This window comes from Chelon labrosus (genome assembly GCF_963514085.1).
Source record: "Chelon labrosus genome assembly, chromosome: 13".
In the NCBI taxonomy this organism is placed as follows: domain Eukaryota; kingdom Metazoa; phylum Chordata; class Actinopteri; order Mugiliformes; family Mugilidae; genus Chelon; species Chelon labrosus.
In genome coordinates this window covers 26709896-26737193 of record NC_140346.1, presented here as the reverse complement: position 1 = coordinate 26737193, position 27298 = coordinate 26709896, and the positions used below count along the sequence as shown (strand labels likewise).

Sequence of the window (27298 nt, the reverse complement as noted above, 5' to 3'; positions counted from 1 at the left end):
GACAAGCAGCCCATTTGTTTGTTCACTAGATGTCATTATCATCCATTTGCCTGTGTAGTTTCTTGACAAGAAAAAGGTTCAAATCAAAACCCAAGATGGAGGAACCGTCAACGTCAACCAACCCAGATAGCAAAAAAACAGATTGGCAGATAGCAGACCGCTGGTGGCATGCCACTTGTGGTCCACCATCTCTTGAAATTTAACTTTTCATGAATATTAAGAAAATACATGAAATGTTATTAAAGTGATGGATGAAGTATAACTGAATAAATGAAAAAGGTTTTAGACCAATAGTGACAAAATATTGGGGCATTTGACGACTACTCGCTCGCGGACCGCCAGTGAACCGATGAGCAAAACTCCAGCGGACTGCCAGGTCTATCCCCAGTGGGCTGACGGTGGTCCGCCAGCCTCTTGCTATCTGGGAATAGACCTGTTCCAGTCGGCAAAAATACGTTCAGTACTTGGCAACATCGCCACAACTTTGAATTAAAGACAGAGGAAAATAAGATTGTGTATGTCTTGTACAAGTTGTGTAAAAAGTAATCCTAAAGTAATCAGATTACGTTACATGTTTTGGGTAATCCAATAGATTACGTTACTGATTACAAAATTTGCCATGTAATCTGTAATCAGTAATCGATTACATTTCAAAGTAATCTGACCCAACCCTGTAAATAAGTTGTGAAATCATTTAAGTAACTTTAAGTAAATTAACAGCTGGATGCAGTGGAGAAACTGAGGAACAGTAAATGAAAGTTAAAGATTATGGATATATGAAAAAAAGGACATATTGTTAAAATATTAGGCTCAAAATAGAGCATCACATTTTTGCCACCCATTGTGGTAGCAGCATGAATACAAAACTAACATGAGAACTGAAAAGCATTTGAACAATATTTGCTTTTATATTATTTGCTAGTTTGAATTGACAGGTGATGATGAAGGGGAACTTGAGTTCATACAGGGAGAACCACCTGGCTAAAACACACAGGGTTAATAAACTTCAGTCATCTTCTGTAACTGCTTGTCCTGTGAAGGGTCACCGGGGCGGCTGGAGCCTATCCCAGCTGTCATCGGGCGAGAGGTGGGATACACCCTGGACAGGTTGCCAGTCTATCGCAGGGCTAATACAGAGAGACAGACAACCATTCACACTCACACTCACACCTAAGGCTAATTTTAGAATCACCAATGAACCTAACCAGCATGTCTTTGGACGGTGGGAGGAAGCTGGAGTACCCGGAGAGAACCCACGCAGACACAGGGAGAACATACAAACTCCACACAGAAAGGCCTGGATTAGAACTCAAAACTTTCTTGCTGTGAGGCATCAGTGCTAACCACCACACCACTGTGTCACCCGGATTAATAAACTATATTATAAAATTATTTCTGTATTCTGTGCTGACCCCAGGGAATGACTGACTGATCAAAATGGCACTCAGATATCTCTTGCTCATCACTGGCTTTACCTTCCTGCAGTGTCTGCTGCTTTTGTATTGATACATAAAAGCCGAAAATCAAAATATATCTGAGAAAACAACTGCTGTGTCATGTAGAATCGCTAGATATGGAGTCTACCACTGATCACATTTGAGTTCATAAATTCTTTTAAAGAATTTAGTTCCTAATTAAATTTTCCACATTTTAAGGCGGCTACAGTTGTTCTACAATTTAAAACCACTAATGACTGCCGGAAAAATACTTAGGAGTCATCTAGGCTGATTTATTTTCTATCCGTAACATCTGTGCTGAGAAGTAACACAATCTGCTTCTGTAAATGCTAAACTGGAAACGCTGCTTGATTTATCAAATTAAACACATTAACAAAGAATAAAGAGACACACTTTGGTGAAAATCTGAGCCAACAAATCTTCCCCAGAAACAAGACATCACAGCCTGCCCCAGTGCACAGAAAACAGTGCAGTGATAAGGGAGAGGAAGAGCTAAGTGCACTCTAAGAGCGCATCTGTTTTTGAAGTTCTGAGGAGATGCGTTAAAAAAAGCAGCTTAAAAGCAGTGTGCATACACCACACCGCAAGCACGGCTTGAATTGAGTGCTGGCCTCACAATTTCTCTACATTTGTCGCTCAGAAGCCTTGTGTCCCTTAATAATCTATCCTTTAACATCAACCACCATATGACTTAAGCCTAGACATGCTCTGCAGTGTTTCACAGTAACCAACAAAGTCTTTATGATTTTAGCCAAGAAAAAACTTCAGTTTAAACACTTTTAATGTGATAAAAATCAAGATTTAAGATTGAAGTCGTGTTAATTGTCACTTTGTGGAGTGCAATAAGTGACGAGACAAGAGACGGAGATGTGTCGAGTCAGCTTTACTCTCCACTTTCTATAAACTCCAGAGTACTGTCAGCGAGTCAGGTAAGAACTGCCACACACAACGTAAACACGGAACTCCAACCCGAAAACCCTCACGTCCTTAAAGGTACAGTCTCTGGGTGAATGTCTCTCTCATTGTTTATTGTGGGCCACCACAACTTCCACAATATGTTAATGAAAACACACACAGATGTGATACACAAACTATAACTACTTGTACTACCACAACTTCTACCACACTACTTTTTACTACTATAACTACTTCTACCACAATTTATTATAACACACAAAATATAATGCACAAAAGCATATATAAACAAAAGTTATACAAGTGGAATCTATAGAAATGTATAGTGAATGTTATTGATGAACTGTGTATAATAATATGTAGAAAATGTAGCTGCACAATGAATATATGGTGCTGTGCAATTGATTAAGACACATAGGCAGGAAAGTGAAAGAACTAGATGATAAAAATAGTGATATGATGGAAATAACAGCATTTAACTGAGCAGCCAATATGAGCAGCAGGGCTCCTTTAAGTGTCCATGTGGGAGGAGGAGTCTGCGCAGTGGAGGTGCCTCTCTTCCTGTCACTGGAAGGAGGCGTCACTAAACATGTCAAATGTGACTTTTAAGCAAAACACTAGGGCATTTCAGCGGTTTCAGTACCTTCTGCTTGGGGCATAGTTTGGAAAAGAAACTGTCGCTGGGTCGTGCATCGCGCTTGATACGAAAAATGTCGGACTCCATTAAAAACGTCGCGATATTTGGAGCCACGGGAATGACCGGACTGGCGACCCTGCCGCTTGCTGTGGCTGCAGGTGAGGGTAGAAACCAAATATAGAATAGAATAGAATAGAATAGAATAGAATAGGGGGTCCTTGGTGGATCCCTGTTGCTTGCATCAGTGACATTGCATTGTAAAGTCGATGTTTGCTGCACAGTGAAAAGAAGCCCATTTATAGAGGTCACACAGTGGGATAAACCTGAGCTCATCTGACCAGCTGTCTTATAATCAATCAATAAATTCTGCAGGGATAATAGGGATAATAGCTGGAATGCTTCATAATAAAATAAAACGTTAGTCACCCACGTGGCTTTTTAAAATAGTAGTAAAATCTACCTTTGTGTAATTGTTTTCTGGTTTTCTCACACTTTAACATTATGATGATTTTCTTACTTAAACGGACACAGTTTAAGACTGATCTAATGTAATTCTGTGTCTGATCTGATGTAATATATATTATTGGACTGGATTTATGTATTCGTTATAAATTCACATTTAAAATAAGGTTAAAACGGTCTGTAGTTTTTACTGAGAAATATATTACAAACTGTCAAATGAAATCACCTCCACAAACACATTATGTCATATGATTAATTTGATTGAGCAGCATTTTCATTTCCTTCCCTCCAGGTCACAGCAGGCCAAAAACCCCAAAACTGTTGAGTCACGTTAGACGTTACAGGTCAGCATTTAGCTGAGTCACAGTAGGCGGATGCAGAAAGCTGTTCACTATCTGGCCTGTACATGAAGGGTGGGATCTCTGTCATGTAGGTGATGAAGATTGTGCCCCAGTTTCTGGAAAGAAAACTAGTGAATGTAGCTGAAACAATGTCATGCAGTTCAAGTTTAATGGGAACCAGTTACGACATAATTACCAAACAGGTGACAGTGACCGTGTCGGGGTCGCTGTTGCCAACCAGGTGAAGTAGTCGGTTGTTAATGACTCACACAAGACAAAACGAGTGGTCCTCTCATTTCCTTTCATGTTTCCACGACCTCAGGTGTAAAGAAATCATATGAATTTAGAAAATAAATGTGTGCACTCGGTGTAGTGGGAACTGATGTTTAGGAAAGTGACGATAGTTTGATCTCCACGTTTCTTCTCTCAGGATACAGTGTGACGGTGCTGGTACGTGACCCTGCCAAGCTGCCTGCCGACCACAAGGCGTCCAGAGTGGTGGTGGGAGACGTTCTGAATAAAGAGGATGTGAAGAAGGCGATGGAGGGCCAGGACGCCGCTATCATCATCCTAGGCACCAGGAACGACCTCAGTAAGGCACTGCAGTTTGAAGAATAACACACAACCAAGATGAAATCAAAGTCTTATCTAGACAGGGGAAATAAAAGTAGTTTTTGGTCTGTGTGAACACATACCTACTGCATTAATTAAAGCTAAATTTAGTGTCTACATCCATTATTCAGTCCGTCTTTTCCCTGCTGCTTTTTGCATTCTTGGATTGTTTTCTTCTCATGCACGTGGCAACATTTAATTCATTTTTGCTTATTGCAAACAATTATTTTTGCTGTTATTGTAATGGTTAAGTTTCATTTCCCCACAGTACACAGAGACTTTAGTTTCTAATGGTGTAATAATGTGAGACATTCACTAGAGGTCCCCATAAGACTTTTACAACATAGAACACTGTGATGTCGTTTACTAATGTAATATGTGCGTAAAAGATGGATGAGATTTATATAACTGTACTAAATGACATATACTTTGAATAATAAATACATTATTATTTCAAATTAGGTAGCTCATTCAAATTAATTAGCTTAATCTGCAGCATTCAATCTCAAAACACAAATATAAGTGCAGCAAAACCAGGACTGTTCATAAACCTTGGTATGGTCTGGTTTGTGTTCATTAGGTCCGACCACCATGATGTCTGAGGGCACCAAGAACATCATGGAGGCCATGAAGGCACGGGGAATCCGCAAAGTGATCGGCTGCATGTCAGGTACGGCTCGCTGTTATGAAATTAAGTAGTAAAGGAAAGGATTTAATTTAAAGGACGTAAAGGCTAAGGAGAGTGAAGTCGACAAATATATTTTGTGGCCGATGTCAGTAATTTTTGACTGTGTGTTTGCTTCTTATTAGCACCATTCAAATAATTAATTTAAACTGACATTGATTGTCAAAAATCTACTCAAAGATGCCACCTACATGTGTTTCTTTTCTCTCTTCATCTTTGCTACTCATCTTCCATCTTTCTCCCTCACAGCCTTCCTTCTGTGGGATCGCTCTAAAGTTCCACCTCGCCTGGTTCCTGTGACGGAGGACCACGACAGGATGTACACCGTGCTGAAGACGTCAGGGCTGGACTACGTGGCTGTCATGCCCCCTCACATCGCTGGTGAGTAGGAAGGGCAAACTGAAAAAGTTGAAAAGAACATGCAGCAGGGCGGCACAGCGGCGTGGCGGTTAGCACTGATGCCTCGCGGCAAGAAGGTTCCAGATTGGAATCCAGTCCAACTGGTTCCTTTCTGTGTGGAGTTTGCATGTTCTCCCTGTGTCTGCGTGGGTTCTCTCCAGGTACTCCAGCTTCCTTCCACCGTCCAAAGACATGCTGGTTAGGTTCATTGGTGATTCTAAATTGGCCGTAGGTGTGAATGTGAGTGGTTGTCTGTCTCTGTGTTAGCCCTGTGATAGACTGGAGACCGGTCCAGGGTGTACCCCGCCTCTCAGATTTCAAATTTTGAGAAACCATTGCCCCTACTGAAATTCAGCCATTGATTATGCTTTGAACAAGTCCTCGGTATTGATCCGACATAACATTTCATGTTCATTCAACCATTTCCTACTCCTCCTCTGGATTTCCTTTGAGACTCCTCTCTCTGTTCCGTGAGCTGCAGAGAGCGACATGTTCGTCTTTTCTCATACTCGATATAACGTATTGCTTCTGTCTTGCTCTCTCCAGATGACCTTCCTCTGACAGAGCGTTACATGGCGACGGAGAACATGCTGAGAGGAAGGGCCATCTCTAAACACGACCTGGGACATTTCTTCGTCAAGTGTCTGTCCACCACAGAGTGGGACGGCAAGACTGTCGGCGTGTGGGGAGAGTACAAATAGTGCTGATGCGCTGTGAAGGGTTTAAATCTCTTTCTGTGGCTGATTGGTATTTTGTTATTTCCACTAAAACAAACAGAAGAGAACATGTTGAGAGATTATTGATATAAAGATATATTTGTTGAGATTCAAACTACTGGTGTTATTTTTTGATAAACCATTAAATCTTTCCTGTTTTCACTTCCAAGCAGCTTTCTCTTGTTACATTTTTATACTAATTTCAGTTTGATCGCGGCTATAGCAGTTTACATGCATTCCATCTTTTCACACAAGCCGTCCATTAACATATTGTATTCTTTGTTTCTCATCATCGAACGTTACATCATGTGATGCTTCGTCTTACTGTTTTAATCCCCATACATTTTTTTAGCTGTTCAAAATAAAAGACTTTATTGTACTAAAGGTTCTTCATAAGTGTCATGTGAATGAGCAAATATCTGCAGGCCAAACACACATTACCCCGCTACTTAGATACATTACATGTATATTTTATGAAAAAGAGTAAAGAATAAAAATATATCAAACTACCGATTTAAGTGAAAAAATGTCTAATTTGGATATTGGATGAAGCTTAAAAATTAGACATGATCCTGCATGATACCCTATAAAGGACAACCAGATTTTTTTTTTAGATTCACCTAACCTATATTAGCAAATCTGCAATCCATTTAATCAAATTTCACATGCCGCTTATTTAAAAGTCTCCCGAGATGAAAGCTGAAAATCCTACAACTGAAAAGCCAAAATTAATGGGGAAACATTTCTCCAAATCTTGAGTTAAACAGAAGCAAGGAACTTGTGTTTTCCTGTGTTTTTTAAGTCTGCGTACAGCTCACCTCATGTGAGTGTGTCCTCTGAAAAGGACGACCTGTCAGTCAGATGAGTTGCATGTGAAGCTGTTGTGCAACTCCCTTTTCCTGAACCGTATCAAGCACACCGAGGAGGGACAGTATAATCCCGGAAACCTGACTTTTTTTCCTCCAAAATAAAAGCCGAAAGCTGAAACTTGTGCTGCAATAACCTGAGTAATGCATGAATGCACGAATAGAAATGTGTAATACATAACAAAATATATACAATTTTGCATCTATTTGGATAGATAAAAACACACGTGGAAATATTCTATTCTAAAAAAAATGTTGGGACAATCGCATCATGGTTTTTAGTTTGAAGCAGACTAACAGGAACTTAATTCGTGTTGTGTTGACTTCACGCTTTTGTTTTCCATCCAATAGCTGAGGAGGAGTCACAGCTGTTTTTTTCAAAGTTGACTTACTTGTTCTTCAGTGGTCAACACAGTCGAGCAGTAGAGTTTAAATCGAAACCATAAACTTTGACATGTAAGTGGTCTACGACAGTAGAAGTCGAATTCACTGACCGTCCTGCTCCTTCACGGCGGCTGCTTTCAGGTAAATGACAGTTTCCTCTGCTTCAAATCAAAATGACTGTATGTTATTAGAGTTAAAATCATCTTCGCTGTGAATGTATACGTGTGAGATCCAGGCGTACTATTCCTCTCTTCTTTTTTTTTTGCTCTCAGTTTCGTACTGCTGTAATAAATTAGATGCACAAATTTTCAAGTCTTTTGGTTTGGTTTTTGATTTGTAAATCGATTCAGTTGCCAAATGTACTCTCGGAAATAAAGTATGTATCTAAAGTTAGATATAATTGATGATACGCTAGCTTTAAACCCGAATTGGTGATGTTTATTTTACTGTTTTATTCACATATTTGTATTAAAAGACAGAGTCCCGACTGAAATCCCTCCTCTGTTGGTGATGTAATCTTTTAGGAATTAGTGCTATGCAATTTACATAATAACAAGCTGGACAATCCGGTTTTAGATGAAATATATAGGGGAAATAGTGAACCGACTCGTCTACAACAGATAACAATTGTGATATTAATAATATTTCAGCCACACAAACAATTTAGCGTGTATTTATTGCGGTTTTTATAATGGGAAAATGATCTGATGGAATTCAACGCTCAAAAACTATATTACCCATAATGCCTTTCTACTGCCAGCCCCCAACTGTAATGCATTTGGCGTGAAACTCAAATCACGGGCGGGAGAGGAGCGAGCCGGCTAGCTACGCAGCGTAGAGAGATTTAAACCGACATAACGGTTTCCAAACGAGGATTAAGTTTTGTGTGAATGACGCGAGTAAAACGTTAAATTAGTTCGTCGGCGTCGAGAAAGGATAACGGAACTTTTTTTTTAGCTAACGGCAGCCGTGTCGACTAAACTCACAGAGGGAGAGAGAGACGGGAAGTGATTCAACAGGTCTGTTTGCTTTACGGTGTCTTAACTGTTTAAATTTAAAGTTTACCATGTGGCTCGGTGGGTTAACTGCTAAACCGTTTTATCGTCTCGCTAATTTATTAATTTAACTGTAACTTGATTTACTTTGTATTACTTCAGAGGCCTCGGGCATGGAGGTTTTTTCTTTTTCCCTCCTACGCGATGATAAAGCTAACGTTACAACCCCCATCCCACGGTTACCATTAGCTCCCTGTGACTAAGACTGTCTGCAGTTAACCTTTTATAACAGTGCTGCAACATTATTATCACATTAATTTGAAGGGATCATCTAGTATAAGTTATTTGCCAGATATCTGAACATTATAACACACAAAAAAACAATAAACTTACTTGCCAGTTTATTAGGTACATTAATAAAATGCAATAAAAGATAAAAGCCTTGCACAAAATCTTTGCTTCATGACTGTTATAATGTTCAGTTGATGCTGAAAGAGCATCAGAAAGGTGGTGATTGAACTGTGTGATCATTATGAGGATGTAGCTTGTGATGCTGTTAAACTGGATTGAATTAAACACTTAAAATGTTCTGTTGTTTAGCTCACTGACTAAACAACATTGAGCTGTCAAAATAATAAGAACACCACAATGCTGAATGCCATACCCGTTGTGAAGCTTAGATTTAGTGCAGGACTATTACATTATAATGCATTGTACCTAATGAAGTGGCAAATGAACTTCTAACCAAATTTGCTGTCTGTTCAGACATTAGTTGTGCGTGCATTATCACCAGAAGTTTCACATGACAGCCAAAATAAAAACTGTTAAAACAGAAAATGAAAGCCTCAACGTACTGTTATGTTAAATGTACAGTATTGTTAGTCAAATCTGTTTTGAAATGAATCTGTAGTATGAGAGCTTTTAATCTCATCAATCCCTTATTCCTTCCGTAAAGCCAAATCTCACACAGTGTTTACTGAAGATGATTTTGTACAACTTCATTAACAGCTTCTGCCTTCCTTCTCAGTTGAAAGATGATCCTGAAGGGCCAGAAGCGTAAACTCCCCCCAGAGGATGTGGAGGTTTCAGACAGGAACAGTCCCTCCTGGGAGAGCCAGCGGCAGTTCGTGTTCTCAGTCTCCTTGAGCAAGTATCAGCGTAGCCAGGAGCTACCTGAACCCAGCCTGAGGCGGTCCGTCCTCATCGCGAACACCCTTCGGCAGATCAGCCTGGAACCCTGTGGCGCGCCCTCTGTAGACAGGGAGGCGTCTCAGTCTCATTGCAGCTCTTCACCTGCCCTCTACACAAGCGAGCAAGAGTGTGTTTCTGCTGTAGAAAAACATCACTCTGCAGTAATGGCGTATGACAGCCACTTAGCTCTTTACAGTTGCCCTGTGGCTTCTGTAAATGACATGTCAGATTGTGCTGTAAGTGGGTGTCCGACAAGTTACCACTCAACTGAATCAAACGTGCCTGTGACTGCAGACGAGGAGGACTGGGAATCGATGTCCACAGACCCCGATTTCTCCCTCTCCGCTGCCATTTCCTCCATTCTCACTGCACTGGACTCTACCATTGATGGGAGCCCTCAGGCAGCTCCGCGGACACCTCTCCGGTCCTTAGAGAACCTGTCAGGGCCCTATGAGGGAGGTGCAGCGTGGGTAAAGCAGGGAGTCCGAGGTTATGGCAGTAGCTGGGAGCATCAGGAGGAGTACAGGGCACGAGAGAGTAGCATGGAGGCGATGAGGTCCAGCTACCTCAGCGATCTCACTGTGGAGGATCTGTTCCACGACATAGACACGTCCCTGCTAGAGAGAGACATGGGAGTCCTTGGGCTCAGAAGCAGTGGAGACGGATATCCAACTGGGGAGGATATTCTCCGGTACCTCCCGCCTTTCTCCCCCTCCTCTTCCTCCTCGCATAATTTATCCCTCTCTCATAACCCAAGCCTCAAGTGCCTGCCTTCTTTCTCCTCCTTCAGCCCTTTAACTTCCTCCTCTTTGCCTTCTCTCTCTTTTCCACCATCTGCCTCATTCTCCAGTCAGAATCATGTGAGAGAAGGATTTGACCTGGAGCATCTGATGGAGATCCTGGTGGAGTCCTGATAGCCTTGACTTCACCACAACTCAAGAAATTAATTTAAATAGGAACAAAAACTGAACACCACTCACTAGGATGGCGGACAGAAACTGAAAGCATAAAGCAAATGGCTGGTTTGTCGAACACAATGATGACTGAAGAATGAAATGTGCATTATGGGATTAAGAAAGTAGTAAGACTGCTCTAGAAATGGAGAAATGTTTGATATCTAAGACGGGGAATGCTCTACAAGCAGGAGGAGAAGTTGTAAAGTCTCTGTTAGCTTTTAGTGAAAAATACAGGGTTTATGTTTCCTGGCAAGTCACAGTGAAAACTGTGGGGGCTGTGAGTGAGTCAGTGGATCATGAACCAATGAGGAACATTTTACTACAGTTTTCAGTATGACTCAGCTAATTTGAACAGGAGGTTTATAGAACATGAGTTATTCAGCAAATGAGAAGTTTGCAGATAATTGTAAAGTGTGAAAAATGTGCCCCAGCGATGTTGCTCTAAAACATGTTCGATGCATCACAGCTTTAATCTGAATTAATGAACAAACAGGCAGCCAGTCTGGTGTGGATTAACGAATTTGGATGAACGTTGGCAGCAAAAAAGAAAAAGATATATATAAATATATACAGTGAGTGCAAAATGTGAGAGAATGTAATTTGGCTAGTGTTGGAGGGAGAATGACTAAAACACTAATATCATTGGTCCAATCTTCTGTGAAGAAACCCAGTGCTTATCAGTGAGTAATTACAGGAGCATGAGATCAGATGCTGAGTCATCTGGATTTAGAGCAAGAGAAAAAACTGCGTAGCATTTTTTTGGTCATCAGAAATATTTTCATATTTATGAAATCAGGTTTTGGCCAGGAGAAAAATCTCCAAAAGATTTTACAACAGACTTTTAAGAGCAGCTGTGGCTCGCTGTAACACGGAGGCTTGTTCTGAACGGCTCTGTGCAGTTTAATGTCTTTTAACAGATGCTTTTATTTAAAGAGCCGTTACAGTACTGTGATTATCTACGAGTCATCCCTGTGAGCTTCAGTGTGACCGTGCAGAGCTCTGTGCAACAGCTGGCGTCGTACAGATATTATATTATTGAGCAGCGGGTGACTAGCATCCCGCTTTGAGCCACATTGGCTGAGTCCTTATGGTGCTTCACTTCCACCCTGTGAACAGTCCATTCATCACTAGGTCAGTTTCTTGTTTTATTGGGCTTCGCGTGTTTTGTCTAGTTTACATTTGAGTTATTGCACTTTTGCCAATAATATGCATTTGTAAGTGTCAGTCCTGAGAGCATGTGTTTTACGTGCCATATTTGTATTTATTAAGCAGGAAATTATTTCTTATTCTCTTATTAAATGTTCTGTTATTGTTTTAAAATAAAAAATAAAAAACCTGTAGGGAATATGTTCACTGTAAGTTAGCTGGCTATAGAGCAGCAGTTAAACCCACATTGAAATGCATGATGGGAGAAAGAGACAAGGAAGCACATGATGTCTGTTTGTTGGGTTTTTGTACATTTCTACCTGGTTTATGGTTTAAGTTGCTTTCTATGCAAAGATCTTTTCTGAATAGCTGCAGTCTATTTATAAATGTCATGTTTTGCTAACAGGATGAGTAACTTAACGTCATGCCATGTTGACAAATCACTAATGGTGTATTAATATACCGTCATAGCAGTTATTTTTTTGTCTGTTTTCTTTATGAATACTTAATCAGTTTTGAAATGGAGGACAAAGTTCCCAGACACAATGTATTTAGACCTTTTTTTTAAAAAAAAGAACTGTACGGATGTTTTTAATAAAATGAAAATGGAAAAAAGGAAATAATGCTCTTTACTTTTATTTGTAAATATTCTGTTGAAGTATTGCACAGGACTGAACGTGGACCATCTTTACTAGCTCACTAGATGTTCTGTGTAGAATAATTTTCTGATCTGATGCTCTAATCAGCAGAGCAAACTCATTTCTTCAAAATATTTGAAGTGTGCTTTAAAAAAAAATGTGTTTTTTCCCTTAAAATGACAAAAAGCACATTGGATTTGGAATTAAATAGGCTGTAAACATATCGATTATCAACTTTAAAAGATGGTAACTATGTTTTCTGTCTTTCTGTTTGTGCACCACAAAGTTCTCTTGCGGCTTTAATCTAGTACCTTGATGCTGCATTTTATTTTATCACCCCAGTGAAAAGTTTTAGTGGTGTATTTAGAGAATTGCGACAATATTTGACGTTCATGATGTGAAATACCTTAAAGTGGACGACGTCACCAGACAACGCTCAGAAACCTGCTAATGATGATATTCAGTCAGTGGAATCCTAAAGCTTGGATATTTGGATATGCGCCTCATTCACCAGTCAGTACACGCTGTAAAAACAAATAAGAAATTAATTTCACAAATAAGATCTTAATGATTTCAGACGTTCATGTAAAATAAATAAATAGGACGAAACGTACCTCACCCTAAGGAAACTGCTCCAGCGCTTCAGTCTTCCCTCAGGTCACACATCCCTGAGCGAAACAAACGTCTGACAGTTTCAGCTTGTATGTGTATGTCAGTCTTTTACATATTACAATATTTGTTTTAGCTTTAAAGCCGAGCGACTGCACGCGTCACAGAAACTACCTCGGTGAAGACTTGAATGGCAAGAGAACAAACACGAGGAGGACGTAACACGAGGCAAAGTTTTCCTTTAATTTACGATCATCTAATGTGAATACACGTTAAAGCATTGTTACTAAACGACAGCACACACAGAAAACACTCGTTTTATACAGTATCTGATATAATCATCTTATTCATTCAACTACAGCTCCACGTTTCCCATCAGTTCTTACCATTAAAGTGCATCTTAAACATCCACGTTTGACATTTCGGCTTCCCATTAAAATGAATCATCAATCGTCACAATGAAACACTGTTTATTTTGCTGTCATTTGTTGCCAAACCCTTTAACCCCGTGGCACTACATAGAGACATACACCAGGGGGCAGCACCATAAAGAGGGACAGCTCTTGTCCTGAGGCAAACAGGACTCGTCTGTGGTTCCTGGGCTCTTAAAGGCTGAGCCACACAAACGAAAGCAGATTAAATAAGAAACAGATTCCAGTTAGCGGCTAAATTATTAGAAATCCTTCACTTTTCACCTTTATTTCATGAAAGTTTTAACTGAACGTAGGTGAAGGCCGATCACAAACATGTGGACGGTCTGGAAACACGAAGGGAAGGAGCTGAACAATGCACCCACATTAAAAAAAACAAACAAACAAGGCAGTTAAAGGTGTAAAAGTTTTAGTTCGGCACAATTACACAATGTCGGTCCTGAATTAGCAACCCAAACCTGTGGCTTTAAAAAAAAAAAAACAACGAGACGAAATACATGAAAGAAAAAAAGTGATCTGAAAATAACCAACCATGTGTATCAAAAGTTTATTTATTTATATTTTTGGCTCAAGCCCTTCTTTGTGCAATCCTGAGGCTGTAAACACACCACAGCTACACCAGTGTTGAGGAGGAAAAAGAACATGTGTGCCCTCTAGCCCAGGCGGGTTGCCACAGTCGAGTCCTTTCACATGTGCGGAAAGAGAGAGTGGCGTGGTAACCACTCACAAACTGTTTGGTGGTCTTCTCACGAAAAGACTGAATCTTAAAACTCATCTCAATTCCTCATTATGAACACGCTCTCTGGATGTTTTAAAATGAGCCGAGAAGAAGAATGAAAAAATTCAGACGAGAATTCAGATTCAGCCCAGCAGTCCTGGTGTTTTTTTGTTTTTTTTATATCACCGGTTCAAGACGGAGGGATCGTCGGCAGAGGTAGAGCTTCCTTCTTCTTTTCTCTGCCTCCCCACAGCTCAGCCCTTGTTGATGGAGTTGTACGACGGCTGCGATCCCGGCTCCAGGGGCTTGTTGGCGGCCTTCTCCGTCAGGTGAGGCGGATTGTGGCCTTCTTCCACGATGGGCTCCCTGTCGTCATCCGGGTCCGACTCCTCGCAGCGCGGCAGCTGCAGGAAGGTGGTCAGGCCGTGCAGGTCGGCCATCTTGTGGAAGGAGCGCAGCAGCAGGTACATCATCATCAGACCCACGAAGAGGTAGACTGGAGGGAGGACAGAAACAACCGTATCACAGGAGGTCATTCACTCACTGGAATTAGATTTGAATCTGTTTTTGCAAGATAAAAGATATTATCTGAAGTAGGGCTGAAAGATTTGTGGAAAACCTCTAAACGTGACTTTACTGATGGATATTATCAAGATTAGAAAATGCACGATGGAGCGTTACAGTCCTTTAACCTAATGCAATGATAGGAACAGTAAATTACCTTAAACATGCATTTATTACACATTTTGCATTGAACTTAAATGAGGAATAATGCGAAAAACTAAAGCTGCATCACATCTATTCTAAACTGCAGCCTTTGCAGTTTGATAACTGGTTGTTTTTGGATTAAATCGACTTCAAAGAGTGATTCTGAACCAACGTTGCATACAGTTATGTCTGCACATGTTTGGACACTGGACATTTGAGGCCCTGAAAATAAAAATAGTTGTGATTCCCAATGTGAACACCCCTCAGCATCAGGATGTAAAGACACAACCAGACGGCTCTAGCTCATGTTAGAAAACCACATGAAAATTGTCTTTAAAATTCAGAGTAAGGGTTTTCCAGCCGTTAAAGCCCAGATCAGAGATTTATCCACTGGACACACTTTGTAGAAGAAACTCCAGAGAAGAACACAATCTAATATCACTGTTGATCTGTCACAGTGTTTAAATTTCAGGGTTTTTATGAGGATTAGAGTCTCACAGAAGTGATGAAAGACTAATTCAGTCTCTATCAGGTTGATAATCAACCAGTGGACAACCTTTAAAATTTAATTTTCTCATTTGGATATGGACAACAGTAGCCATGTTAAGTGTTGTCTATATCAATTATGCTCATTGAACATGCAGTAAAAGTTCACATACAACTAAACTTTTTTAAACTTGCAGCTTGACGTTATAAAAATAAAAAAAAAAACACACAGGAAACATCCCTGTCCTCTGGTAGAAATCTTTACAAGTGCACTTAAGTCTCCCGAGCTCTCAAAAGTCTGAAAAATCACGTTTCAGAAACGCCATTTCACAGAAAGGAGGACAGAAGTGCCCTCAGGTTGCCGGCGAAGGTAAAAACTAAATCTGCTCAGCGTCTGTTATCTCTGCTCTGATTCTTGTGTCGGCCTTAAAGAAAAGCCGCGTGGTTTTCCTCTGTCACATACGTGCATTAAAGTGTCCCACACCGCTGCAGTGGTTCCTTGAAGTAAAAGTAGGCCAGCTCTTCAAGAACAACAGATTACAGAAGCCTCAGCTCCATGACTGCACTGGTACTGTGAGAAGTGTATAGTAGGTGATTCACACATGTGCAGCTCTGTGGTCCTCTATGTTCGTGCATGGACTTGAATCAGAGCGAATGTCTCTTGTATTCTCTGTCCACGTGTGGAGAATCCTCACGGCGACAAACAGCAGCTGAAGGACTTTGACTGTTCAAACTCCAAAAATATTTGCTCAGCAGCAACGTTAGGAAACAAAAACCCCAGAAACAGCAGTTCTGGTGTCTTACTTGAACTTTACATGATCAATAAAATGTTTGAGGTCAACTTTAGATTATTTTAACTTTGGATAACGAGTAGAAGTTGCAAAATAAGATTTGAAAACTCCTCGGTCTCCTTTAAGTTCACGGCGTTGCCTTTCATTTATGCGATTCCGCAAAAACAAACTTGATTAGAATGATTGGAGGTGAAGAAAAATATTTATGGAAAACACAGATTTCACTTGTCAGTTCAGGCTACCATCAATAATGACAAAATAACAGGAACGTCTTTCTGAAAACAGCAGATTTGTGTCGCCCTCGCCATCTGCGATTGAATAAATCCGACCCGTTTCCTTCCACTGCTAAGACACTGGATGTGTTGTTATGTACAAGAACTCATTTACATATAATCAATCTCATCTGGCAGCACTTGAGCTGGGGAAACAACAGCTTGAGGAGACGTCACATCATCATTCTGAGAGAACAACAGGCTACATTCTGCAGACAGTCATTAATCCTCCTCAGAACCTGCAGGGACCGTCCGGGTTAATCTGCCTCGACCTACGCGGTTATTATATAATAAAACCTCTGGGACGAGGGAACTACACGGCTTCTCCGTGTGAACTGCCGGACCTCCTTCCTCGCTGATGTCAGGGGATTAGTCGTGGAGAAGACAGAGGAAAACACAGCGATGTGAACTCTGTCTCTGACTCATGAAATGTGCTAATTTAAGATAATGCAGGCATCAAAGTGTGCATAAACAGAAAGACACTTTGGGAAATAAACACACTCATGTCCTAGAGCAAAAGGAATCCAGTACACAACAACGTTTTATAGCAGAATTCTCTTGCTCGTCGCATTTTTGCAAGGTAATGAATTGGAAATGCTGCATTTACTTGTTTTTGTTGGATATGACCAGCAGAGCTCACAGACACACTCAACCACTGCCTGGCTACTTTTAGACAAAAAGGTCATTCCAACCCTGATTCAGTTATAGACAGGACACCCGCACAGAGGCAGAGGAACAACAGCACGACTATGAAAATAAGAGCCGCTATGTGACAATGATGTCTCCGTGCTGGGCTTTTAGACAGAAGTGCATTAATGGTTAAATAATGCGGGGGAAGGATATCGGGAATTCACCCAAATAGTTTCTACACTGATAAATTATATATATATATATATATATATATATATATATATATGAAAAATAATTTAAGTTTTACCAGTTGTATGAGACATCACTTTGCAGTTTTAAACACTGATCAGCCATAACATTATGACTAAAATATTACAGGTTCCTCATTTGTTGTCAAAACTTGGCGAGGACTCCACTTTAACACACCTTCTTCCATTGCATAGACTGTATAATGATGGACAGTGCAACAGCTCCTCAAAAGTGAAGCCAAATCCAGTAGAGCTCCCCCTGGTGTCTGGCTGCAGTATAGGTCATAAGCTCCACCCCCTCCATGTTAGTGGGCGGGACTTGGGCCGAACTAAAACACTAAAATACACGTCAAAATTTTTGTTTTCAAGGATTGTTTCTGTCATTTTAGGTAGTTCATATAATGTTGATGCATGTTAAAGTGTCAATTTTTGGATAAGTTTAGTTTTAGTTAGTTATTTGACGCTATAGAAACAGGATGTGACATAATGGCGACTACCAGTTGCCATGCCATGCGGGCATTTGTAAAATTTCTTTGCAACTTTGCAGTATTAATTAAATGAAAACTCGTGTGACTCTGTGGTCAGGGCAAAAATATCGCGACTCTGCGTGGCTCCACTCTCGGAACGGACTGATCAGACTCTGGCTCTGAAGTCGCAAGATGCCGCCACCCGTATCCCCGGGAAAATTGCATCAATTTGGCCAATGACAGGAAGTGGGGACACATTGTCCATATTTATATGCAGTCTATGGTCCATTGTAGGAGCTTTCATCAGAGGTCAGGGGTCAGCATCGACACCCTGACTTGTCTGCAGCTACACAGCCCCACGCTAAACAAACAGTGATCCACTGTGTGCTCTGATTCCTTTCTATCAGAAACTGTTTTTTATTTATTTTTTTATTTGAGCTACAGCAGCTCATCTGTTGGATCCAACCACACGGGTCAGCCTTCACTGGAGCCTTGGCCGCCCTTGACCTTATCTTCCATAGAGCACTTTTGATAAGCACTAACCACTGCAACCACCGCGAAGGTTATGGCTGATCGGTGCATGCAAATATAAAGTATAAAAAAACAAAACAAATCAGTGGATTATAACCAAACCAGCTTTTGATATAGGAACTCCTCTATAAGTAGTAAACCTTCTTTACTAATACGCCTTGTAGCACCTCTGTGATGCTTTGAGGTTAAAGTTTAACATTAACATGCTAAAATGCTCACAATGCTAACGTGCTGATGTTAAACAGGTATTTGATATTGCTGTCATCTTTGTGGTTTAGCATGTTGAACTGCAGCTAAGGCTGATGACTTCTATGAGTATTTAGTCATTATTGTAATAATGGCGGCACTGGCTGAATTTTCTAAAACAAATTCCAAATATTTTGTCAAGATTTGCAACTTTTCTTTGTCAGAAATAATGAAAACAACAATCAGCTGCAGCCCTACAGTAGACACTGATTACTTCATCCTGGATTTCAGTGTTGGAGGTACCAACTGATGCACAGAGGAGTGTCAGCCAAAGCACATTACCACTAGCATGGCTAAATCAATTAAACAAATATCTTCTTGGGGTATTTATTCTATAATTTCAACCACTGTCTGACTCAAACACGATTAACTTGACAGTCACGGTGCTTGTGCACTGAAAAAGCTTATTAAAAACACACTTCTATCAAAAGCCGCCAACGCTCCCGGTGTCATTTTATTTGTTTCATGAGAATCTTCAGTGAATCGGCTTAACTTGAAATGAGCTGCACAGAAGAGTGAACTTCAATTTCCAGAGAGCCAAAAGATAAAGTCAGAGAGCAGTTTCATTTGAGAGGAACCGACCCCTCTGCCCCCGACGCTATCGAGAAAAGAGAAGCAGTGAGAGGTGCCACTTCTCACATCGGAGGTGTGAATGAAGCCCGCGTGCACAGCTGCAAAGGTCAGCCCCTCCCCACCTCAGAGCAGCAGGGCAAACACAATCACCCTGGAAAAATTGGTTTTTAATAACTTTTGGTATATTATAGCTGGACAGTTCTTCCTCCGGCGTTTCCATAAGAGAATCAACATAATGCAATCAGCAGAGACCAATCAGGATCCTTCCAATCATGACACCGACGCTGCTTTCTCCAGGACACCTCAACAAATAGAGATGCAGAGTTTCTGCAGCAGCAAGACGAGACTCGAGGTAGGTGTGATCACCCCTCAACTCTCACCTCTGTGCAGATATGACAGATATTCCGTTGCAGCTCCGCGGGCATTTAGCAACTCTCTGACCAAAACCACACCACGCTCAATGTGGGACATGTCCCCAGGTCTCTATACCACACCCACAGGTGCAGTGGGGTATTTATAAACTCTTTGGTGGTATATATGTTAATATGATATGCATTCACTAATACTGAGTGCGTATCTGCGTGTTTGCTTATCTGCTGCGCTGGAAGTAACCTGCAGAGTTATCTTTTACTCAAACAAAGGCACCGACACTGTGCGTACACCTGAGGGCCAACATGACACTGTAACGTACTGAATGAAGCCGTGTTCACTCACTTCCCGTTTTCTTCTTCCTCCACCACTCTTGTTTGTAGTAGCGCAGAAGACAAACAGAGCTTGATTTCGAGAGGTCACCACAGGATAACCTTAACGTATATGTGCACACAGTTCTAACTGCAAGCGGCAAATCCCTTTACAGGACATCCACACACACACAGATGGTGGTAGAGATGTATGCATGCAAGACATGTAGACAAGAGGAGGCACGGATCAAACAGAAAACCCTCTTAGATGAGCATTAGATGAGCCACGGCAGCTGATCGTTTGTCAAAGTATTTCAGGGGGACGCAGCCTAGCGCAGGATGAACACGATAACTGACCAACGCTAAGATGAAACCTGCACAACAAAAAGGAAGACATGTGTGTCAGGACACTGTACCGATTTGACCCCCCCCCCCCCCCCCCCCCCCCCCGGCTTGACTGAACTCAGTAAACATGTGCCGAGATGTGCAACACGTCATTGTGTCCTGGACCATGATGAGACAACACCTTAATCAAACATATACCAGGAAAAGAAGTGTGTGTGTGTGTGTGTGTGTGTGTGTGTGTGGCAGGAAATGTGCCAGTGTGAATACATGGAGGCAGAAAAGACATGCTGCTGGCTGTAGATTTTGGAAATAGGTTTACAGACCAGCACATAAATAGAAAGACTAAACATGAGTCACCTTTTATTCTGCCAGCTCAGTGGAATTCAGTGAAACTAAATATAAAAAAGCCAAATATGCTTTAATCCCATGTTACTGCTCTTAACTATAAAGGTATAAGTTTGCGGACAAGGAGGCAGGTAAAAACATCTGAACTCACCCATGACGGAAACCTGATACAGCGCCCTGTACTTCTGTCCGGGGTGCATCCCCGGCACAAAATCCCCCAGTCCGATGGTGCACAGCGAGATGAAACAGAAGTACACGCCATCCAAGAACGACCAGGACGCCTCCACCACGCTGAACACGGCCGCCGGCGCCAAGAAGAAGCACAGCACCACCAGAATCAGCAGCAACACGAAGTGGACGGCGGTGGCTGGACGAGGCTCCATGCCCGAACGCTGCAGGAGGCCCACCGGAGCGAGGACCAGGGGGTACATGAGCCTCTGGACGCAGGCGGTGAGCACCAGCATGGTGAAGGGAACTCCTATCAAGGCGTAGCAGATGGAGAAGGCTTTGCCGGTGTCGGACAGAGGAGTGGTGTGACCGTAACCTGGAGGTGCAAGAAGAGGAGAGATGTTTCAGAAGACACCACAGACGGGAGACGAGGGACAGGAAAAAACTGACCTCCAGTTTATTTTTTGCACTCTAAGTGAATTTTACATTTGTTTTTTCATCTCATAGATTCTTTCTATGACGTTTGCCCTTAATGTTTTGCCTTCTTACCTTCATATTTCAGAGACATAATGAAATTATCCACTTTAGTCGACAATAATTTACATTCAGTATCAATATACACCGATCAGGCATAACATTATGACCACCTTCCTAGTGTTGTGTAGGTCTCCCTTGTGGTGACTCATCAGAGAATGGACATGGGCCTTCTGAGGGTGTCCTGTGGTGTCTAGCAACACAGTGTTGTTAGTGGGGGCCTTTGAGGGGAGGGGCCTCTGTGGATCATCCCACAGATACTTGATCAGTTTGGGATCTAGTGAATTTGGAGGCCAGGTCAACACCTTGTGCTGTTCTTCATTTTTCTTTTTTTTAAGTTGTCCTGCCATCAAGGAGTGTCATTGCTATGGGGTGGGGGTGCCTGGTCTGGTCTAGATGGGTGCTACATGTCTAACTAACATCCACACCAATGAATGCCAGGTCCAGAAGTTTCCCAGCAGAACACTGAATTCTCACAAGATGGTTAATGTTATTCACTTCTTCCGGTCTGTGGTTTTAATGTTGTGGCTGATCGGTGTAACAACTGAGAGACAGATAGATGGCATGACAGGAAATACGCGTAAAAGGAAACACTTTCTTTTTGTATGTTTGTAATGTTTTTACTTTATCAAGTGCACATAGTGACAGGTAGAGATGACTTAGATGAGTCCATCAAGTCACAGAGTGCTAAACACACTTTCAGATGATAATATAATATAGTTTGATGTGTAAATAATCCAGCTGCAGTGTGGTTAAAAAAGCTTATTGTTTATTTGGTTAATTTGAGGGTTTAGGTCCTCAAGAGCTGTCAGATTTCAGCCAATCTGTCGCTACCACAAGTGATGAATAATCAATCAATAACAAACAATGCAAAAGCCAGAAAATGCTGCTGATTGTGTTGAGTTTTCTACATAAATATGAATGATTGTATTTTAAAATGACAAGAAATTAACAAATAAACAGGAGTTTAACTGAGCTGTGCTGGACAGACACATTATAATCAGTTTAAATGTATATTTACATTGTGAGGCAGTGTGTAAGTAAACGTTATTTCATCCTAACTTAATGACATCCAGGTAATCACTGCTAGTTTTGGATGATGCGTTTAAAGGTGCAGCCCGGAGGTCATTGGAGAGCGCTACAAGGTTTTCTTTGTGTGAATCAGCCTTCGGGTCATTACCCGTCGTTACTGACAGAAAAACACAAGCACGGTCAGAGGAGGAAACACCGAAATCACATGAGCTGTCTGACTACACAAACACGGGGCGGCACGGGGAGGATTGAGCAAAAAAAAAATGTTTTCATGGATTGATGAGAAATCTGCAGCGTGAACCTGCTCACACCGTCGCTGACCCCGAGGACGCGGTGTTTCTCCTGAGATGAGCCGACGTCATGAAATCATGCTTCACAAACACCGTGGTGGCTTTCTCAGTCTCTGTGTTAACCGATGTGGGTGACTTCAGCATCTGACATCTATTAAACAACCGGGGGCCTTCACAGGTTTAACCGGCTGCAGCGAGAGTGATCTGACAGAACAAGCACGAGCTCAACGAAGTTAGTGTGAAGTCAAAGCAAACAAACATCGAGCGGCCACTTCCCCTCCTCTTATTTACTTTGGCGCTATTTTAGTCCTAGAACTGATTTTCCACTTTCTTCTTGCACTTATTTCCAACGATAGTCTTCTTTACAGCCACATGCATGCTCTCAAATTACTTTCACTTTAGATTCTCACTAATAAATAACTTATAAAAGCATTAAAGTCAACATGTCATGTTTTTGTCAGTAGAATTTTCTGAACTGTGCTACAGCCATGGAGATGTGTCCTTGGGGGGAAAACATCTCAGTTTAGTTTCCATCTCACGCAAGCAAGACGCAAGATTGGAAAACATGGCAGGCTCGAATATTCAAAAACAAAATCTTATTTTGTTCCTCAGGCTTCGATAACACACACAACTCGTAGTAGCCTGAATGGAACCTGTGTTCTTGTACAATAGAAACGCCACGGGGCTTTTAAAATGCACAATACTGGCACAGTTTTCCATCATCAAAAAACATGGGGCCCCTGGGCGCCTACTCTGAGACTGAAAGGGTGTTTATTTCACATTACTCGTCACCGAAGCTGCAGTCGCTTTGTGTGTCTGGGTGTCTGTGTGGACGTTTTAAACTGTGTTGCATGTGTTCGTAGTCTACTGGACATGTCGTGGTTTTGTATGTCACTGAAGTCTTCTTCTCTTTTATCATTTATTGCCGGTTTGTGTCCATTTAATTCATTAGCAAAGAAGAAACATGGACATACACTTGATAGAGGGCCGTCTTGTCCTTGTGACCTGTGCATCGACCAGTGATCCACTCGTGTTGCAGAGTAAAGGCTCATTTATGGTACTGCGGGACAAAGACACCGAAACCTACGCAGGTGCAAGCCATGCGTACTTGTGCGCTCGTCAGTCTGGCTCGCTCTGTAAAAACACCACCCAAACGCTAGCCAGCCACTTTCACTTCCTGCTTCACTGTCAGCAATGGCAACTGAAACTTTCGCCAAAGACAAGTCATAGAACGGTTTGAACCTCCTCAGTTAACCTCTCCTTGATGTGTTCCATCTTTATTGATCCAAAACAATCGATTCGAAAATTGCAGAGATGGAGAAGCAGACAGAAGCACTAAAGCAGAAGCACGCTACTACCAAGTGAACCAATCACGGCTCTTGCGCTCTGCGTCGCCGTGATGCGTGGTTACATTTCTGGGGAGGTGCACGTCAGGCTACGGCGCTAGGGCCTGCGTAAGGTCAGCACTGTTGCCGTAGTTACGCCGTAAAACTAACGCATAAGAAGTCAGGCTGGAAGAAACCTTACTGTCAGACAAAGAGTAACATGGTGTTCCACATCTGACCCCACTGCAAATAACTGAGCAGCATCAATTTCACATCACCACCATTCATCATTACATCCTTAGTCACGGCTCGGCCACCTCCTCAGCTTACAGCTCAGAGGAAAAAAAATTAACCGGTGGTTTGTTTAAAACCTCAACGATCCGTCTCGCTGCTGGAGTTCTGTCTTGAAAGTGTCAGGAAACACTTTCAAGTAATTCATGCATCACACAGTGAAAACAAACTGAACACAAACGTCACTTTTGTTCTGCTTCAAGCATGAATTTGCATTTCCTCGGCGCCCATGTGAGTTTAGTTTAGATAACACAGCAGCGTGTAATAAAAACCCTGCAGCGGGCTTTACTGTTACTAGAACACTGCTGCAGACGACTGGTAGTCAAGTTGTGATGCTGGCACAGTGTGTTGAAACTGGGGTGAAAAACAAGTCAGGTGAAAAACAATCTCAAGTCACATCTTTCCATTTTCTGATCGCTGACCGCAACAGTAACACGGTATTTATGAGAAACACAAGCTCACTTCACATCAACCACAACGCTACTGAAAACCTGAAGGTTTCCTCTCCATGTCAGACGTTCAGTGACTTCCTGTCTGGCTCGCTTCTAGATAAACTGGATTTTTTATCTTGTAATCGAGTCTGACTCAAGATAAGAAATGAAAAATAAATCCATCCTGACGAACACACAGTTCAGTCTTCAGACATGTTGTGTTTGCAGGCCTTTCCCTGCGCCTCCTGCTGTTGTGCCTCAACATCCTGTTTAAAGAGGAAATACATCAAACTGAGGGCACATGATACGCCAATACGGTTTCACTGTTCAGATGACAATGTAGAGCTTTGTAATAACATCAAGTCAATGAGTAAGCCAGCTGGTAAATACTGAGCCACCTGCTAAACTGTGGAAACACTGTAAAGTCAATTAACTGTGACACAGGGTGCTGTTTTAAGGCTGCTTGTATGCACAGCAAACTCTCTCAGGACGGGATGAGGCGTCACTTTGCCAAGTAGAATAAACTTCTTACAAATGACTGCAGACACAGTCCTGTGAAGCCTCACCATTCAGGTTTTCAAGATATTAATGACCAAAGATTATTTTACTAACAGAATAAACAGGAATGAAATTTAAAGAGAGACTAGTTTTGCAGAGATGGGAGGCTTATGGGAAACAGATTTTCCCAAAAAAAAGCCCAAATGAAAAGCAGCAGAGGCCGAGATATCCCAACAGAAACGCTGGACGCTACACTTCCCGCCATGCAGCATGATTGTGTCTTTCATTACCCATCGTTCAAACTTAACTTCTCTTGATATTGCAGGTTTTCCGTTACACTATAAATGGTGACATCTTTTTTTTTTTAAGGTCGGAAGTTAAAATAAACTCAAAGTGCACCACCGACCGCTTATGCTGTAACAGTGTGATCAGTTCAGGGCCACCTCAACATCACTCCACGGCCTGACTGGTCCCACAGAAACCTCAGTGGTGGAAGAGGGGCCCCCCGCCTTCACACAGCTGCACCCTGTACTTCCTGTAACATCCAGGTCAACACACTGATACCATCAGCAGGTGTTCAGACTGCCTGGCTACAAACAAGCAACTGAATAAAACCAGAGGAGTCTGGTGAGCTCCTCAACTTTCTCTTCTCTCAGAGAGTCACTCAACCATATTTCCATTTTGTCCGATCAAGAAAAGGGGCCTTCCTGTGCAACTATTTAAAAAGGTCAGGTTTTTTTTTTTTTTTAAAGAAACATGAATAGTTTAGAGGAAAGTCGTTATTCCCATGAGTCATCTGATGAGTCTGTTTTGATCTGAACTGACTCAAGCTGCGAGGCTCAGCTTCAACCATCACACGTGGCAAAACAACAGCATATGACACAGGCCAGCACTGAGAGGGGTTTCCAATCAGTGTCAAAGACTTAGTCACTACTCTGGTCTGCTCACACGTTATCGCGCTGTTGACATTTCCCTGTGACATCTGTAAAAGCGAAGTTTAAAATACTATTACGCGTCCTGCATAAAAACGCCACCAGGTGATTTTTTTTTCCTCGCTCAATTCTCTGCGCTCTTTGTTTGGACTCACCGACAGTGGTGACCAGAGTGTTGGCGAAGAACATGGAGGATGCCAGGTCCCAGTTTGACGTGATGGAGGAGTTTCTGAGGACGGAGACGCCGTACTTGTTGGCCGTCAGCACTTTGACCAGAAACGCTTCGAGGGACGCGGCGTTGACGCAGCTCTGGTTCAGAAACTCCTGCTTCAGGACCTCCATGGCCTGTCGCAGATTGTCCTCCACCGGCCGCTCGATGCTGGAGAAAACCAGAGCCCCGAACAGCAGGTAGATGATATAAAAGAGTATGAAGCCTGTAAGCAGCAGCCACGACCTGCCTACAGAACGCATGTCTTGTTTTAGTCCTGGATCAACATGAGCGGAGGTGCCGGGCCGGAGGTTCCCTCTGTTGCTTCTGTGGCTGCTTTTCTTTCTTTTCTTCTCTGTGTGGGAAACTTTTTGGGGGCTGTCCTAGTTGAACTTGAAGCCCTCCTTGTCATCGCATCCTCCTCCCACAGCAGAGAGAGAGGGTGTGTTCAGCTCGGAGTCCTGGAGGTGCGTCCTGGATCCAGCGTCAAGGTGCGTTTATTCAGTTCATCACATCATCGTTTTATAAAGTGGACTGAGGATTATTATGAAGACTCAACCCTGCTTTTTTGTTGTTGCTTTTTTAAGCCAGCCAAAAAATGTCTTCTGGCTTGTCTTGCAAGACTGAACATCTAAATTAAAAGGTTTAGTTTGAGTTTATTTATAATTCAACTAAACTAAAACATGTTGTTTTGTCTTCAGATTGAGTAGTTTTTCATTTTGTATTCTACTTTTCTCTACTTTACATCTGTTCTTGTAGTTTTGGAGTCATGACAATTATCTGGGGCAGTAAATGTGATCTAATCTTAGTCCTGTAGGAGGTTTGCACAATGCAGTGTCTCTGTGTGTAGCTCCATGTTGTCGTTCTGTGTTTGACTTGCAGAAGTAAGTTGTTTTTTTAGTCTCAGATGTATCTCCACCCTACTTAAAATTCACCCCTTTATCACTAGCCTGTGTTTTCAGTTCTGGTGGTGATGCTCAGGCTGAGTCATTTCGTTAGAGGAAGGTGTGGGCAGCAGTTTGTTCCAGCAGTTTATTTTGACTTGTATAATTATATATATTGTATATATATAAATATTGTATAAGTTGACTCCTAATGTATGCTGGAGT

At 41.9% G+C, this 27298-nt stretch overlaps 3 protein-coding genes across 4 annotated transcripts; 2 read left to right on the top strand and 1 right to left on the bottom strand.

Annotated features, from left to right (window-relative positions):
* Positions 1-2928: 2928 nt before the first annotated feature.
* On the top strand, positions 2929-6393 carry blvrb (biliverdin reductase B). The gene is made up of 5 exons (XM_084558528.1): positions 2929-3167; positions 4243-4404; positions 5005-5094; positions 5359-5490; positions 6055-6393. Exons 1-5 carry the CDS (start codon positions 3083-3085, stop codon positions 6207-6209), a joined length of 624 nt encoding a protein of 207 aa, XP_084414654.1. The 5' UTR covers positions 2929-3082; the 3' UTR covers positions 6210-6393.
* Positions 6394-6528: 135 nt separating this feature from the next.
* On the top strand, positions 6529-12336 carry sertad3 (SERTA domain containing 3). Of its 2 annotated transcripts, none has more exons than XM_084558526.1 (2): positions 6529-7615; positions 9497-12336. In XM_084558526.1, the coding sequence occupies exon 2, from the start codon at positions 9504-9506 to the stop codon at positions 10572-10574; it is 1071 nt and encodes a 356-aa protein (XP_084414652.1). In that variant the 5' UTR covers positions 6529-7615; positions 9497-9503; the 3' UTR covers positions 10575-12336. The 2 variants fall into 2 exon arrangements, with proteins under 2 accessions (XP_084414652.1, XP_084414653.1); XM_084558527.1 differs by lacking the exon at positions 6529-7615 and adding an exon at positions 8192-8493.
* A 625-nt stretch (positions 12337-12961) lies between these two features.
* Positions 12962-26820, bottom strand: kcnk6 (potassium channel, subfamily K, member 6). The gene is made up of 3 exons (XM_084559292.1): positions 26137-26820; positions 20632-21024; positions 12962-14654 (listed from the first exon to the last, which is right to left on the bottom strand). The coding sequence occupies exons 1-3, from the start codon at positions 26450-26452 to the stop codon at positions 14413-14415; spliced, it is 951 nt and encodes a 316-aa protein (XP_084415418.1). The 5' UTR covers positions 26453-26820; the 3' UTR covers positions 12962-14412.
* Positions 26821-27298: the final 478 nt, after the last annotated feature.

What these genes read in the sequence shown, in the direction of transcription:
- blvrb (XM_084558528.1), top strand. Translation starts at nt 3,083, where the DNA reads ATGTCGGACTCCATTAAAAACGTCGCGATATTTGGAGCCACGGGAATG. An exon ending in AGGCACCAGGAACGACCTCA is followed by an intron (nt 4,405 to 5,004) that starts GTAAGGCACTGC and finishes TGTGTTCATTAG; the next exon opens with GTCCGACCACCATGATGTCT. An exon ending in AGTGATCGGCTGCATGTCAG is followed by an intron (nt 5,095 to 5,358) that starts GTACGGCTCGCT and finishes TCTCCCTCACAG; the next exon opens with CCTTCCTTCTGTGGGATCGC.
- sertad3 (XM_084558526.1), top strand. Translation starts at nt 9,504, where the DNA reads ATGATCCTGAAGGGCCAGAAGCGTAAACTCCCCCCAGAGGATGTGGAG.
- kcnk6 (XM_084559292.1), bottom strand. Translation starts at nt 26,452, where the DNA reads ATGCGTTCTGTAGGCAGGTCGTGGCTGCTGCTTACAGGCTTCATACTC. An exon ending in CACTCTGGTCACCACTGTCG is followed by an intron (nt 21,025 to 26,136) that starts GTGAGTCCAAAC and finishes TTGCACCTCCAG; the next exon opens with GTTACGGTCACACCACTCCT. An exon ending in GTATCAGGTTTCCGTCATGG is followed by an intron (nt 14,655 to 20,631) that starts GTGAGTTCAGAT and finishes TCCTCCCTCCAG; the next exon opens with TCTACCTCTTCGTGGGTCTG.